Genomic DNA, 16,074 nt, shown 5'->3' with positions numbered 1-16,074 from the left:
AAAAAGCCATGGTTTGATTAAAAAATGTCGAAAGTAATTTTTTTAAGGATAAAGTATTTTTTTATATGCAAAGTTCAGTAATTTTATTTGACCTGGTTATAAAAACAGTTGACCATCAAATTCTCTTTGTTAGCCAGTCAAATTAACTGCCTACTATCCATTTTTTACTTTGGGCACTGATATACACACACAGACACATAAATACACAGACACACACATACAGTGTGATAGTATTTTTAAAAATTACATACCCTGTAATTGCTAGAAAGTTTCCTTGCTGAGTCTGCCATGACATAATAACTTTTTTACCTCCATGAACTCTTGTAGGGATGGTAAAAACACGCTGTAAAATATATTTTAACACTGCAATTTATTTATTATTCTTCTATCATATACAATAATAATCAATTATGTTTTTAAAACATTTATACATACAAAGCATTATAAAATATATCTGAAGTTGTTAGAGTATAATAGTCATTAAACAATATTTTTACTCAATATTTATACTCAAATAAACCATATTTTTACTCAAACTATATTTTGTTCAATTAGTTTGTAACAACTTATGTAGATTTATTTATAAAAAAAACAACTTGAAATGACTAATAAAAATAGAAATTAATAATGCAAGAAAATAATTTTTTTATGAAACAAGTCACTACGTTACTTAACTATACTTAGATAATAAAGATATACATAATGGCAGCAGAGGTCATTTGTCAGAAGTTTTGCGTCCTTAAGGTATCACTAACGCAAACTTTTATCTGATAATTCTGATATTGTATATATAATATACAATTGTCTGACAATTACATATTATATATAATATAAATTCAACAACCAGATCTTTCTTGCAGCAGTGGAAAAAGACAAAAGCGTGACAGCAAAAATGCTAGCTGACGACTTTAATGTCAACCAGTGGACAATTCCCCATTGTCTAAAAAATCTCAGTAAGGTATGGAAATTGGATAGATGAGTCTTCCCTGAAACCTTCAACAAAAATAAAGCAGAACATGTATCCATTTTTAATGATTTGCTGTAATTAAATGCGAAAGCTCTGTTTCTGAAGAATCTTGTCATGGGTGATAAATCGTGGCTACTCTTGAAAATGTTAAAAGAAGATTTGCCTGTCACTGGGTGTTTTCTAAAAGGAATACTTCATAAGTGGTGTTAAAATGAGGATCACCTTCAAGAACCGTGACTTCTAAGCTCATGAAATTGATAGACTGCTTGCAAATGGGAGCAATTTATGAAGTGGATGGTGACTACACTCATAATAATTAAATAAACGTTATTGTTAAACATTTTTATCATTTTTGCTAAATAAATTTATTGAAAAATTTGCTAAATAAATTTATTGAAAAAATGCCGCAATAATTAGGCATTAACCTAATAGTTATGACAGGTTTTTTCTTTTGCTTTTAATTATTGAATAAATCTTTTAAGAATATTTTTCAAGCATGTTGTGGAGAATCTTTTTTCAATTAAGATATAAAATTTTGAAATTAAGATATAAAATATAAAAAATAACTTTTTTTTATGAACCGTTAAATTTTCAGCTAAAAAATCTTTTTTCAAAATTAAATTTACTTTTTCTGGTGAAAAGTTAAAAAGGTCAAAAGTTCATTATTTCCTTTTTTAAAAGTGTAATATTAATTCTATATTTGTTTTTCTCACACTTTGTAAATATCTTTACTCAATATATATACATTTGCAAATACCCCCGAGGGTATAATAAACATAAACGTAACATACAATGTAATAAATGACAACGTAACATACAATGAAAACGTGACATACAATGAAATAAAATGAAATGAAAACGTAATATCAAATGAAAACGTAAAATCAAATGTAAAATCAAACGTAAATCAAATCAAACGTAATATATATATATATATATATATATATATATATATATATATATATATATATATATATATAAAATATATATGTAAAATCAAACGTAATATATATGTAAAATCAACGTATATATATGTACGACGTATATAATCAAACGTATATATATGTACAACGTATATAATCAAACGTATATATATGTAAAATCAAACGTAAATCAAAACGTAAAATCAAACGTAAAATCAAACGTAAAATCAAATGAAAACGTAACATACAATGTAATAAATGACACACCCACAATGTTCCTTCTGTCGCAACACAACAATAGTTTATATATAATACAGTTATTTACACTAATTACAACACCCCTTGATCTCTAGATCACAAAGTCCGCATACTTATTCGGAAACCTCCGCACTCGCGTCGATCTTTGGAGATTCAGATTATCCGCGATAGGTTCTTCCGATTCTCTGATAGACAAGTCAGCTACAATGGGAGCAGGACAGACATCCGACATGTGTCTCAGCAATCCATTGATTTCTACCGAAACTCCTTGTCCTTCATCTGAGACTCTTCCTCTGTTCCATTCGCTTGTGCATTTTGAGTCAGGTGGTTTTACAAATACTTCTTGTCCTTGTGTATAGTTGTAGAGAAATTCTACGTTAGTTGTGGGAGAAATTGTGTGTGGTTTCCACTCGTAGGAAAATATAGCTTTGTAGGGGAGCGATGTTTCCTCGCCATTTTTTCTGGGAGCTATGTTATACCAATATACCATTTTTAACGGGTCTTTGCCACTTCTGGCTGCCATGCGCTTGATTGTGCGATGATGACGTTCAACAATTCCATTTCCAGATGGCCTGTAAGCGCAACGAAACAGGATGGACACTCCCCATTCTGCGCATAATTCACCAACGAGTTTTGAGCGAAAAGTCTTGCTGTTGTCAAGTAGAACTTGCCACGGAGGTCCTCTTTCTTGGAATATTTCTTCTAAATGGAAGCACACTGTTGTTTCTTTCTCATTCTGTAGCCTTCTCCAAATTACAAACTTGCTCCTTTTTCCACAGTCAACAATAGACAAATAAATCTCTGATTTGTAGTGGGTTATGTCAATAGCCAAACGATGCCAGCTCTTTCCAACTTCAAGATTTCCTTCTTCCCATCTAATTAGCGCAGGATCCACCAATAAACATCTTTCGCAACTTTTCACGACTGATTCAACGTCTTTTCTGCAAACTTTCTCCTTCGGATCGTTCTCCAAGACCGTGTACTGGAACAGGTTTGTCACCAATAATTAAGGAGCTCAACCAACTGACAACAGTAGCCGAATCACACTTTATGTTAATACATTTGAATCCCCATTTTGTTGCTAGATTAATTCCTTTTATCACGGCTTCTAACTCTGCAAGATTAATGTGAGCCGTATCATTTTGTTTCCTCAGCCACGAACAGTCTTCTACTATTTCCCCAGCCACTTCCAAAACTATGCCAACAGCTAAACTGCTTGCATCGCACCACACTGTTGCTTCAGAAATATTTTTGACGTTCCATGACCCATGAACGGGATCTTCCTTTGTAAGTCTTTCATTCAAACTGCTTACTAATTTAACAACACGTTTGTTCACCAAAGAGTCCCATCCACAACTACTCAAAACGCTTTTTAGATAGCTGCACGAAGGGCGCAGCCAATTTGCTATTGGAAAATGTCTGGTCAGCTGTCCGCACCAAGAAAAGATTTACTGACGTGTAGCCATATTTTTTCAAGAGTTCTTGAACTCTGCAACTTGACACTATGTTATTATTGACAATGATATCATCAATAAATGAATCCGTCCCAGACTCAACAAATTTATCTAAGGATAATACCTTTTTTAAGATTTTAGTCATTATACTGGGCGCCACATTTAAACCAAAACCCAATCTTGTTAGACAGTAACGCTGCCCTTCATAATCCACAACTTGATATTTCCATAATGCTTCGTGGACACGAATTTGCAGGTGCGCTTTCTTTAAGTCGATTATCTCAAGATTTTCTTCCAACTTTCTCCAGTTGCGAAGTTTGGTACTGCAAACATCGCCATCTGCAGTATGACTAGATACAAATTGATTCAACTCCTAATAGTCCATCACCGGACGTATTTTTAACTTATTTCGTTGAGTTACTGCCATCAATGGAATGATGCCATTACATCTCCCTTCAAATGGTTTCAGCCATCCCTGTGCTATCTATTCACTTATTTCCATTGCGTACTCACTTTTAACGTCCTCAGAGATATGATAGTTTGGAATTTTGTAAGTTAAAGTTGGTGGTTCCATCAGCCATTTCCAAGACACGCTCCAACTGACATTTTTGAATTCTGCTATGAAGTCTTTATCAATCAGCTTTAGAATAGTAGACGAGGATACTTCACTCGTTTTTTCTTGAGAAATAGCAGTAGCACTGATAGTTAGTTGTTCCACATTGAAGTTTATGGTTTCGCCGTCTCTCCTGACTTGGACACCTCCAAGCAGTCGTATTGCGTCCATACCAAGTAGCATTTGATATTCGGGAACAATGTCTGGAACCAGGCATTCCAAATCGATGGTGGTATCATTTATAGAAAGATTAACAACAATCTGGTGTTTTATTTCAATTGAGTTTTCATTCATCATAACAACCTTTTCTCTTGCGAGTTTGAAATTTTTTGCGCTTACAATTTCCCGACTTAAAATGGATTTGGAGCATCCAGTATCCAACAATGCTTTTATTTTTCTTCCATTAACATATACGCAGAGAGTTGGCGGTTTTAAATTTTGTGGGAAGCCGCCCGCACAAAAATGGGTAGCTTCCCTTCCATGTTTTTTGAGTTAGTACACTGTTTATAGCAGTGCAGGGCCAGGTGATTGTCCATTCCACACACAAAGCACTTCTTCTTGTCAATTTCTTCTCTACAATTTCGACTGATAGTCTTTTTTCCGCGTCCTTGAGGAACCTGCCTTGGACTGATGGCAACAGGATTCACGCAACTAACAAAACATGATTCTTTACAACGTAAAATTACCAAACTTCTTGATTTTTCAGCGATCTGGTACAGCGACATTGTTGATATTGAGCATGCGGTTTGCAGCTGTTTTCTTGCTTCATCAGGTAACCCGAGAATGAATGCGCACCTTATCCACTCTTCGCTTACGTGAGATGATATTAGCTTGCTCAGCCTCGTTAATTCTGCGAGATATACATCAACAGACTCGTTCTCTTTAAGACGGTGATTTACGAATTCTTTGTATGCTGTTAGCAGAGAAGCAGAGAAGGCAGTAGTCAGTGCATTTTTCACTTCGTTGTATATTCTTTTATTTCATCACTAAGACCTTGATAAACGGCAAACGCTCCGCCAGAGAGAAATAAGGGGAGCACCACATGCAACTCATCAACTTTTTGAAGTTTTGCTACCAGTTCCAATTTCTGTATCCATTCTGAAAATTCACCAGAACCATCGCATTGCGACACCAAATCTGCAAACTTTATCACGATACTCATTGCCGAAATAGCTTGTAATATTAATTCTATATTTGTTTTTCTCACACTTTGTAAATATCTTTACTCAATATATATACATTTGCAAATACCCCCGAGGGTATAATAAACATTATAAACGTTATATACAATGTAATAAATGACACACCCACAATGTTCCTTATGTCGCAACACAACAATAGTTTATATATAATACAGTTATTTACACTAATTACAAAAAGGAAATAGCGAACTATAAGGTTTAATAAAATATACTTATTGTTAACTTGGTATACGAGGCGTTTATAAATTATGTCTAAACTGACAGATGAATCTCTATAAATTCCAAGCATAAATTTTAAGTTGATTATTATCAAAGCTATTTTAACATGAAATATGTCAATAAAACTTGCACACAAAGAAGAAAGAAAAACTATACACCAAAGAGCAAGTCACTTTTGCAGTGACCAAAAACAAAGCAGCAAATTTTTATCCAACAAAGTTGCTTAGTCATTCAGCATACCAGTAGCAATTTTTTACAGACATGACCATGAGACAAGTGAAATAATTAGCAGTGGTTTCATGTGATAATGGAACTTCTGATTAACATCAGAGTTCAACTATCGCATGTTTTGCAGCCAGGAGATGACAGTATTTATTGCCATGTAAAAAGAGTTTTATGCAAAGATATAGTTAAGCAATTAAAAGAATGCTTTAGTCACTTGAAAGCAAAACTACAAACTAAGTCAAAATTACAAACTATCAAACACCATCATCTCAGTCTGAATCTTTGTTATCTCAACCATCAGAATCTATGTAAGTACCACTAGCACCAGTTACTAAATTATCTCACCAACTGTTTTCTGAATCTACACCAACAACTGGCATCACCATACAACATATAGCATCAGCCCTACTCATGTAACATGTTGGTTGCTTATTTTAATCAAGTATTCTTTTAATTACCCATCAACTTCCATTTTTTATTCTCCCATATGTATGGGTAGAATAAAAAATTTTTATCTTTTTAATTAAATATAATTTCACAGAAAACTTTTATTAACAAAAGACACTGTTGATTTATTATAATTTAAACACTATTAAAAGCGTTATATTTAGTTTTGGCATGTAGTATCATTTTGATAAGTAGAAATAAATATTAAAAATAAATAAACTCTGATGTTTAAGTGTTTGGTAAATAATTAGTTTAATTAATAAGTAGTAAGTTCAAGTGTAAAGAACGTGTAAAGAAAATAAGTGAACAAAATTGTCAAAAAAACTTATTTTACCTTCATTTTTTCTCGTGACTAATTAATTTCTTTGCATCATTTTTTATCTCAAATATTAAACTATTTTTATTTAATATCTAAAAGTTCAAATTAAAGAAATATCTAAAGGTAAAAGTTATGATAGATACAATCTACATAAGCCAAACATATAAATATTTGCAATACTTCAAATTAAATTTATTTTTCAAATTTTATTACAGAATATGAAACAATTTCTAAGCATATAGTCAAACATATTTACAAGAAATAAAAGCATTCGCTTTTTAACAATTTTATTTTATTTTTTATTAAAATTATCCGCACTAGACGACAGAATGCGTTGCCATTATAAATAAACAGCCATTATAAACAAACGAACATTCGGCAACCGTCATAATAGTCACATTCTTTATGTCTATCAGGTCAAGGAGCCGATAAATTTACGATGTTTTAAAATGTAGTTTTATTTAAAATTTTACTTACAAATTTACATATCATTATATGCATTTTAACTAGATTCTATGAAAGAAAGTTAATTGTTGTTGTAATACACTTTAAAGCTGGAGTTGTTATTAGGTCGATCGCGATCGGTCGGTCAATCGCTAAGCAATTTTTAGTCCACCATAAACCAATTCCAAAAAAAAAATAGTTTATCAACTTATAAATATAATATCTTATAGATAAATAAAACACTTACATGTACATAAACCGTACATTTTTATTATGAAATGAATGGAGAAAAGAAAAAATGCGATCGACTGGAATATTCTGCTAAGAGTGGAGTGTTTTCTGCAAACCTTGCTTTTGTTTTGGGACACTTTGTGACAAAGAGCGAGGGGTTTACGTCACACACAAAAAAAGTTATTTTTTGTGTGACATAATTTGTGAATGACATTTTAAATTCTAATACGGACTTAGGGTTTGTTATACATTTTAGTTCGAAATCAGGAGGGAGGGGGTATTGACCTTTAACAAATGTTGGCAGACGGCCCAAACAATGCCGTTTCAGTCGCTATGGAGCATTGGAGCGTAGAACATCGTGTGTTCGTTGTCGAGCAGTTTTTTAGAAACAATGATTCTGTAGTCCCAGTGCAACGTCTTTTCCGTCAATATTTTAGAGTTGGACGTCGAGGTGCAGTGCCTGATCGAAATACCGTACTCCGATGGGTTGCAGCGTTTAGAAGTACTGATTCTGTGATGAAAAAGAAACCACCTGGTCTTCCCCGTTCAATTTGTACTCCAGAAAATGTAGACCGAGTCAGAACGGCAGTTGTTACTAGTTCAAGACGATCGACTAGACGACATGCTGTCCCAGTGAAAAAGCGCACATGGGATACGCGTGGATTTTTTCCATATGTAACCCATGTGGGGATTATTATTTTGTCCCATGTGGGTTTCATATGGTAAATCCCACATGGATTCCATATGATAAATCCCATATGGGATACGCGTGGGTTTTTACCATATGTAACCCATATGGGGATTATTATTTTGTCCCATGTGGGTTTCATATGGTAAATCCCACATGGGTTTTATGTGGTAAATCCTACATGGGATATAGGTGGAAAATACTACATGTTATAGATCTTAAATGCCACATATTTTAATCCAAATGGTATAAAAGTAGTCAATACTAGACAAATAAAAGTCCGAATGCTTCTATGATAATTTTTAAAATTCTTTTAATTTAAAAATTACTTAAATAGTAATTTAAAATTAATCATCGAAGCTTTCAGAGAGGTTTAACTTAATCTGGTATTTGCTACTTTATCCCATTTGGTATTCAAAATGTGTAGCATTTTTGATCTTTTACATGTGATGTTTTCCACCTATAACCTGTGCGATTTACCTTCAACTATTATGACGAAATTTTATAAAATTAAAAACCGTGTTGCAAAATGAATTTATTTCAAAATAAATGCTATTAATTAATACATTCAAAATGAATATTAAAAATATTATTTTTTCTTTTGCGCTTTACACGTCGTTTTTTATCGATTGAATTAATTAAATCGCTTCGGCTTGCATAATACCAAGTTTTTTAGTATCTTCTAACTTTCTTCAAACATTTTCTAAAAAAAATAAATAAATACAAATATATATATATATATATATATATATATATATATATATATATATATATATATATATATATATATATATATATATATATATGTATATATATATATATATCGTCATATATATATATATAAATATATATATATATTTCGTCATACACACGGCCTTCTATAATAACAGGCCTTGACATCGCGCCGTAAAAACTGAAGGCCGATTAAACTTTCACTTTTACTTATATGATATATTTTTATATTAGGTTGGGTCTAATGGCAGTCTATGTTTTCTAAAAATAATCTCTAGTAAAGACGGAAATATAAAAAGAAAACCAAAAAATTGTTAAAAGATAATCATATTTTTCGTATTTCAAATTTCATTAAGAAAATTTATGTAATATTAAATAGTATCAATAACAAGCAGAACTATAACAAAGTATATATCTATATATTAGAAAGATAACTGTATTTTTAATTTTTTTTGCTAAAAATGGTAACAATAAAAATTACCAACAATAAAAAACACCAACAAAAGTCGATTCAAGCCAAAAAAAAGTTTTATCAATATATCTCAACAGGGTAAATATTTACAAATCCAAACATATTGAGAGACATATAGGCTAATGAGAAAATAAAAAACATAACAAGTAAATAGCATATTAAAATACAAAACTAATTTTCACATAAATTATGATAGCTTTAGTACTTTGGGAGTGGTAATTAGTGAGTAATTCTTTAGCAGTTTTTTTGTGATTTTAAATCTATATTTAGCAGCAATGAACTGAAACTGAGTAACACAGAATGTTCTGCATAAAGGGTCAGTAGCACCTTGAAAAAAAAAAGCAAAATATTGACCATTAGAAAAGAGCATCAGAAGGAATTTCAAGTCCGCCTCTGTTTAGGCTATACAGATAACTTCCATATTTATAATAATAATTGGTAGAATCATCATAAATTTTTATTTCGCTTTTTTGCACATAGCCAGCTATGTAAACTATAGCCACTAATGTAGATTTATTAACTGAGCTTTCAAGATCATGTATATTATCCAGAAGTTCTTTTTCATCAGTAGAAATATCTCTAAAACATATGTCACAAGTATGACAATCGATACCATCAACAGGAATGTCAAGTTGTAATATCAATTTAGTAAGTTGAATATTAATTTTTTCAATTACAGATTTAGCGTTTATAAAGTAAGTACCTCCAGATCCCTGTCAAAGCTTAGAAAAAGCTTTTTCAAGTGGATCTGTTGAAAACCAACCTAATAAGACAAACTTTGCTCCATTACTCATCAAAGTTTCTACAAGATCAACAAAGCCATAACATGAATGCGCTATTGCATTGCTAGTATCTAGCGTAAGCTGTTTTACACACTTACCTGTAGGTTTCATAAAATTTGACAGTTCAGCAATATCTCGTAACTGTTGATCACCAACTGAGTGGATTTCTTCGCATAATTCATTTCTAAACCGAATGCCAGCACCAGGTGCTTTGACATTAACAACATTCGAAAAAAAATTATTTTTTCAATAAATACAGCAGTACCTTCAAATGCTTTATTTTCAATCTCTGAATGCATTCTTAATGCAGCTACTGTTTCTTTTCAAAAAACAGACAAACAAAACTTTACAGATTGTCTCTATATTGGTTTTAGATAAACTGATTTAGCTGTAACTGTTTAGAGAGTTTAAAAAGACTATTGCACTCAGTTTTATATATAGTTTCTAAATCACTCCACTTAGCCAAAATAAAAATCTTTGATTTACACGGTTACCATCAGTAATTATTACCAGTGTCTTACTATTTTCAATATTATTTATGGTATAGACAATTTGTTGACATTGAGCAAACTGAAATTCAGAGGAAAGATTTGCAACAGGTTGAGCTCTACATATAAATTCTGGACCTCCAAAAAGACATTTAATCATACATGATAAAATTGTTCTAGCTAACTTTTCAGGGTAGTTTAATGCTTGACCAAACAAAGCACCTCTTTGGTAAAGTAATGAAGCTTTGACATAGACCTCATCAATTAGTAGTATGGAAAACGCTTTTTAATGGATTTAAATTCATAAAAATACTATTTATGAAACTTAGGTCCTCCATTGAGCTTATTTTTGAAGTCAATCGTGTTAAAGTCCTTATACTTGGCAACTTGTAGTCAATACACAAACAATCATATAAACTTCGTTGTAGTTGTAATTGATATTGTAGTTGTAGTTGTATAAATTGATATTTTTGTTGCAGTTGAGATAGTTCGACTTGCAAGGAGATACACAGCATTTCAAAGGCATTTTTAAGGCATTTAAAAAAACTAATCGTTAGTTTGACAATATTATTACCTTACAATGTTAACGCCTTGAAACTTACAACGTTATCGTCTTGAAGTTGCGCTATCTAATTTATAAACCAATTAAGTTTTAAAGATTTATTAAAAAAGCGCGAACACAAACTTTCGTCTAATGTTAAAAGATGAAAATGTAAACGCAGTATTAGGAATTGGCCTTCAGTTTAACAAATTTGTTGCGCGATGTCAAGGCCTGTTATTATAGAAGGCCGCGGTCACACATAATATAATATTATGAAACTAATAAACAAACATCTAAATTTCTATAAGTAAATTTATTCTTTGATCATTGCCTTTATATCCTATCTTATTTTCATATCATAATCTATTATGGTATTATTTATATAACATATCACAACAATATTATTTAATTTGTGATGTTCAAATATCATATGAACATTCTCTAACATGTTCATATGATATTTGAATATAGTTTTTGAGTATATTATCTGCAAACAATTGACTGATGCAAGTTCAAATGTTGTCAAAAACCAAGCATGCATGCATGGGACACTGCAGTGTCCCACAAAGAAATGCTGGTTTGAAAGTCAAATTTTCTTTATTAAAAAAAAATATTAAAATAGGGGGGAGATAGGGAGGTTTCCATAATTTTTTTTAGGCTCCAAAACTTTTAACTTTATATATATAATAAGGTTCATAAAACTTAAGGGACTTACGAAGTAAATTGAGGAACAAAACAAGGATATTTACAGAAACTTTTCAATTTTTAATCTGGAGTACCACAGTGTAATTGGGAATAAAGTCGCTGGGTCCAGTATTCAAAGTAATATGATCTAAAGTAATATATAAATTAAATAAAATGCTTTAAAATGCATGCAGTTATACATATAACTCCTGAAAGTTAACTATATGTATAACTAGTTATACATAAAATTTATTATATAAACTTATTTTTTAAGGTTATGCTTGAACAAATTAGTACCAATTAATTCAAATTCAAGATTTAGTTCAAGTTCAAGTTCTTATTTGTTCATTGTTTTTTCACTATTTTATATTTATTTGTTCAAATTTGTTAACTAGTACTAATTCTTACTACAGTAAGAATATTTATCATTGTTGAACGTGATTTTATTAGTAACTTAATTTTACTTTCAACATATTTTGACCCTTACATTTTAAATGACAGCTTTACTTTTCTATTGATGTTAAATTTATTACGTTTCAATAACTCAGATTGAATTTTACTAAATTATTGTAAGCTTTGTAAGAATTTGTTGTATATTAAATGGTGTTGTATATAAAGTAAAAACTATATATATATATATATATATATATATATATATATATATATATATATATATATATATATATATATATATATATATATATATATATATATATATATATATATATATATATATATATATATATATAGTATTTAGGCTATGGGATAATCCATAAATAATGCCAGTAGATAGAGGGGCAGTGTGAGTTTAACAATAATTAACAATGGGGAGGGAATGTTGAGACCAAAATAATGTCAATTAAAAAATTGAATTAAAAAAAAATTAAATTATTTTATTTAAAAAAAAGTAAAACAATTTATGCTAGCTATGAGCAGGTTTTAGATGTATTTACACCAACAATGTGGTCTAAAAACTTCTTGCTTTTGTTGCTTAAAACTGTAGAGGATCATAGGAAAAACAATTTAAATTCAGAAATTAGCTTGCTTATCTGAAAGAACAATTTGTGTTTTTTTTTTTACTTTTAGTACTGTTGAGAATAAATGTATAATTGAACCAGAAAAAAATTGATGGTATATGCATTCTTTATATTATATTAACAATTCAGATATACCATCATAATATGATAACAAAAACTGACATCATTTTCAATGGGAGATGGCAAAAAATTGACTGAGTTTGATAAAGGGTGAAGGTGTTCAATAAACCGGGTCATCATCTGACATCATTATGCATAGATGATCCTATGATTTAGGTAAAATAAGTAATCAATTTGCCATATTTCTCTTTAGAAAGTGTAAGAAAAAAGCATTGTTATGCTGAGAACCTACCTATTGAGCAATGATAAACATTCTTACTGTAGTAAGAAATAGTACTAATTAACAAATTTGAACAAATAAATATAAAATTAACAAAAACAATGAATAAATAAGAACTTTAACTTGAACTTTAACTAAATCTTAAATTTGAATTAATTGGTACTAATTTGTTCAAGCATAACCTTAAAAAATAAGTTTCTATAACAAATTATATGTATAACTAGTTATACATATAGTTAACTATCAGGAGTTATATGTATAACTATATCAGGAATTATATGTATAACTATATCAGGAGTTATATGTATAACTATATCAGGAGTTATATGTATATATAGTTATACATATAAATTTTATAAATTTTAAAGCATTTTAAAGTATACTATTTTATTTAAACATTACTTTAGATTATATTACTTTGAAAATTGGACCCAGAGGCTTTATTAACACTGTATTCCCAATAACACTGTGGTACTCCAGATTAAAAATTGAAAAGTTTCTGTTAATATCCTGTTTTTGTTCCTCAATGTAGTTTGTAAGTCCCTTAAGTCATAAGGACCTTATTATATCTAAAGTTAAAAGTTTTGGAGCATAAAAAGTTACAGAAAATCTCCTCCACCACCACCACCCTATTTTTTTCTTTTTTAACAAAGAAAATTGGGAATTCTTTGACTTTTAAACCTGCATTTCTTTGTGGGACACTGTAGTGTCCCATGCATGCATGCTTGGTTTTTGACAACATTTGAACTTTCATCAGTTAATTGTTTGCAGATAATATACTCAAGATCTAAATTCAAATAACTATTATATTATCCTAATAATACGTCTATTTACACAAATCTTAATCTTATTTCTATAAAGAAAGATAAACATTATTCGTGGTACTTACATACTTGCTTGCCATTTTCTATATTAATATAAAATATTTTCACACAATATAAACGTAACGCAATGCAATGTCGATTTAAAAATTTTAATTTAGTTTTTTTTTAAAAGTTTTTTTTTTAGTTTCCAGCTTTCAAATTAATTCCCATGCAAATCCCACATGAAACCCACGTGGGATTTCCCATGTGTGTAAATACCATATGGTTCCCACATGTAACCCATGTGGGATTACCCACATGGGTTTTAGGTGACAAATTTCCATACGGATACCACATGGGAAAATCCGTCCCACGTAAATCCCATCAATCCCACACGGAACCCACGCGGAACCCATGTGGGACGCGGTTTTATTTTTCACTGGGAATATGGTATGTAATTTCAAAAGCTACATTAAAAAATCTATCATTTATTACTTGTTTTTATTATTTTCAACCCATTGTGTACAAGTAATTCAATATTGAAAAACATGCGTTTCCTCTGCACCACCCTGTATTATCTGTATTTTTTTTATTTGTAAATAGGATTTTATATCTCGGAAAGGAGTCGCATAGTGTAAATATTTTAACAATTTTTTATTTAAAATATTTATATAAAAAATAAATTTTTTATTTAAATATTTTAGATAAAAGTTGAGATAATTTTTGCCATTGCCTGCGTCTCTTAAGTTTTGATTATAGGTCAGTTTATAAGAAAAACTAAAAATATCTCTATTTGAATCTTAAGGTAATAAATAGCATTTGACAGTGCATGAGATACGCTTCCTGGAAGTGAATTTGAAAACCCCTTTCAGGACATTGGTACATAAAAATCAGTTTCAATAGTTCTTAGTATATCCTCTTGGAAAAATGTTAAAATGAAAAATAAGCTCAGAACGTTGTAGTATTTTCTGCCATCCCTGCCAACTGGATTCGTCAAAATAATGACCTGATTTTTCAAGGTTTGAAACCCGTGACAATGCTAGAATATTGCAACACGACTCAAAAGAGTCATTTTTTTTTTTGAAAACTAGTAAATGGAGAAAAGAAAGAACGCAAAAACCAAAATAATGTCACTGATTTTTCAAGGTTGGAAACCCATGACAATGCTGGAATATTGCAACACAACTCAAAAGAGTTTTTTTTTTGAAAACTAGTAAATGGAGAAAAGAAAGAACGCAATTGGTTGATATATTCTACTAAGAGTAGAATGTTTACCGCAAACTTATTTTTAGAAAAAACTTTCTTTATCGAACGAAGATTGATTTTGCAACTGCAAAGTTGCTCATAGGGCAATCATTGGGCTTGAGCAATCAGCTTAATATAATTATTCATAATCTCTATCTTTGTAAATTGAAGTGATTGATTGCGATTTTTTTTAAACAACGTAGAGCAAAAAGGAATGTTAGAATGTTAGAAATGTTGAAATGGAAAAATGTGTTGCGTTGAAATGGAGAAATGTGTTGCGTTGGTTGGTATCTGTCCCAAATTTCTTTCTTTCAGGTAAAATTTAATTACACTTATATTTTAGGAATAATTATCTTTTTAACGTGTTAGTCTAATAATATATGTGCATTTTTATGTAGACAATCTAACGAACTAATCTAACAAAAGTCTAACAATTTTTTTTTTTTTTAAAAAAGGTTAGCATTTCGTGGATCAGACCAGAAAATTGGATCATGTCAAAACAGAAATTTTCTTAGCTCATTAGTGTTACTAACTGAATACGACCCGTTATTAGCTAGCATATAAACACTAATGTAAACCAAGGTAGAACCTCGTATCTATTAGCCTAAATTTTCAAAGAGCTCATCCAGCTACTTGGCGGTTCTCTTTTACAAATAATTGGTAGTCATAAATTGCATTTATATTTTTATTTGATATACTTTAAAATTGCTTTATAAAGAGAACTTGACATGTTTGAAGTAACATTTTTATATAGTCAAGTTTCTTTTCTACAGTTATTGAACTTAAAGCTGTCAAACATCATTCAATTATTGTTGATTCAAACACAGGTATTTTGCGTAGATCAAATCACTTTTGGTGTTATGCCTTACGTAAAACCAGTTGATCGTTTTTTATCGCTCATTCCAATAAGAGGCTACGACATGTTTTATCTTGTTAAAAAGATATTAGAGATGCACCGCA

The 16,074-nt window shown here is 30.4% G+C and overlaps 1 protein-coding gene and 1 long non-coding RNA gene across 2 annotated transcripts in view; both read right to left on the bottom strand.

Moving 5' to 3' along the window:
- Positions 1–6,969, bottom strand: part of LOC100212445 (WD repeat-containing protein 19) — a 76,942-nt gene extending 69,973 nt beyond the window's left edge. The window contains exons 1-2 of the mRNA XM_065813931.1: positions 6,643–6,969; positions 252–343 (exon numbers count right to left, since the gene is read on the bottom strand). Of these exons, the coding sequence (XP_065670003.1) occupies positions 252–343; positions 6,643–6,648 (98 nt within the window). The 5' untranslated portion in view covers positions 6,649–6,969. The remainder of the gene's footprint in view (positions 1–251; positions 344–6,642) is intronic.
- A 1,541-nt stretch (positions 6,970–8,510) lies between these two features.
- On the bottom strand, positions 8,511–14,271 carry LOC136087864 (uncharacterized). The gene is made up of 2 exons (XR_010642132.1): positions 13,956–14,271; positions 8,511–8,693 (listed from the first exon to the last, which is right to left on the bottom strand). It is a non-coding gene; the product is annotated as an uncharacterized LOC136087864 (long non-coding RNA).
- Positions 14,272–16,074: the final 1,803 nt, after the last annotated feature.

This window comes from Hydra vulgaris, chromosome 12, assembly GCF_038396675.1.
Source record: "Hydra vulgaris chromosome 12, alternate assembly HydraT2T_AEP".
NCBI lineage: Eukaryota > Metazoa > Cnidaria > Hydrozoa > Anthoathecata > Hydridae > Hydra > Hydra vulgaris.
This window is presented reverse-complemented; position numbering and strand designations above follow the sequence as displayed.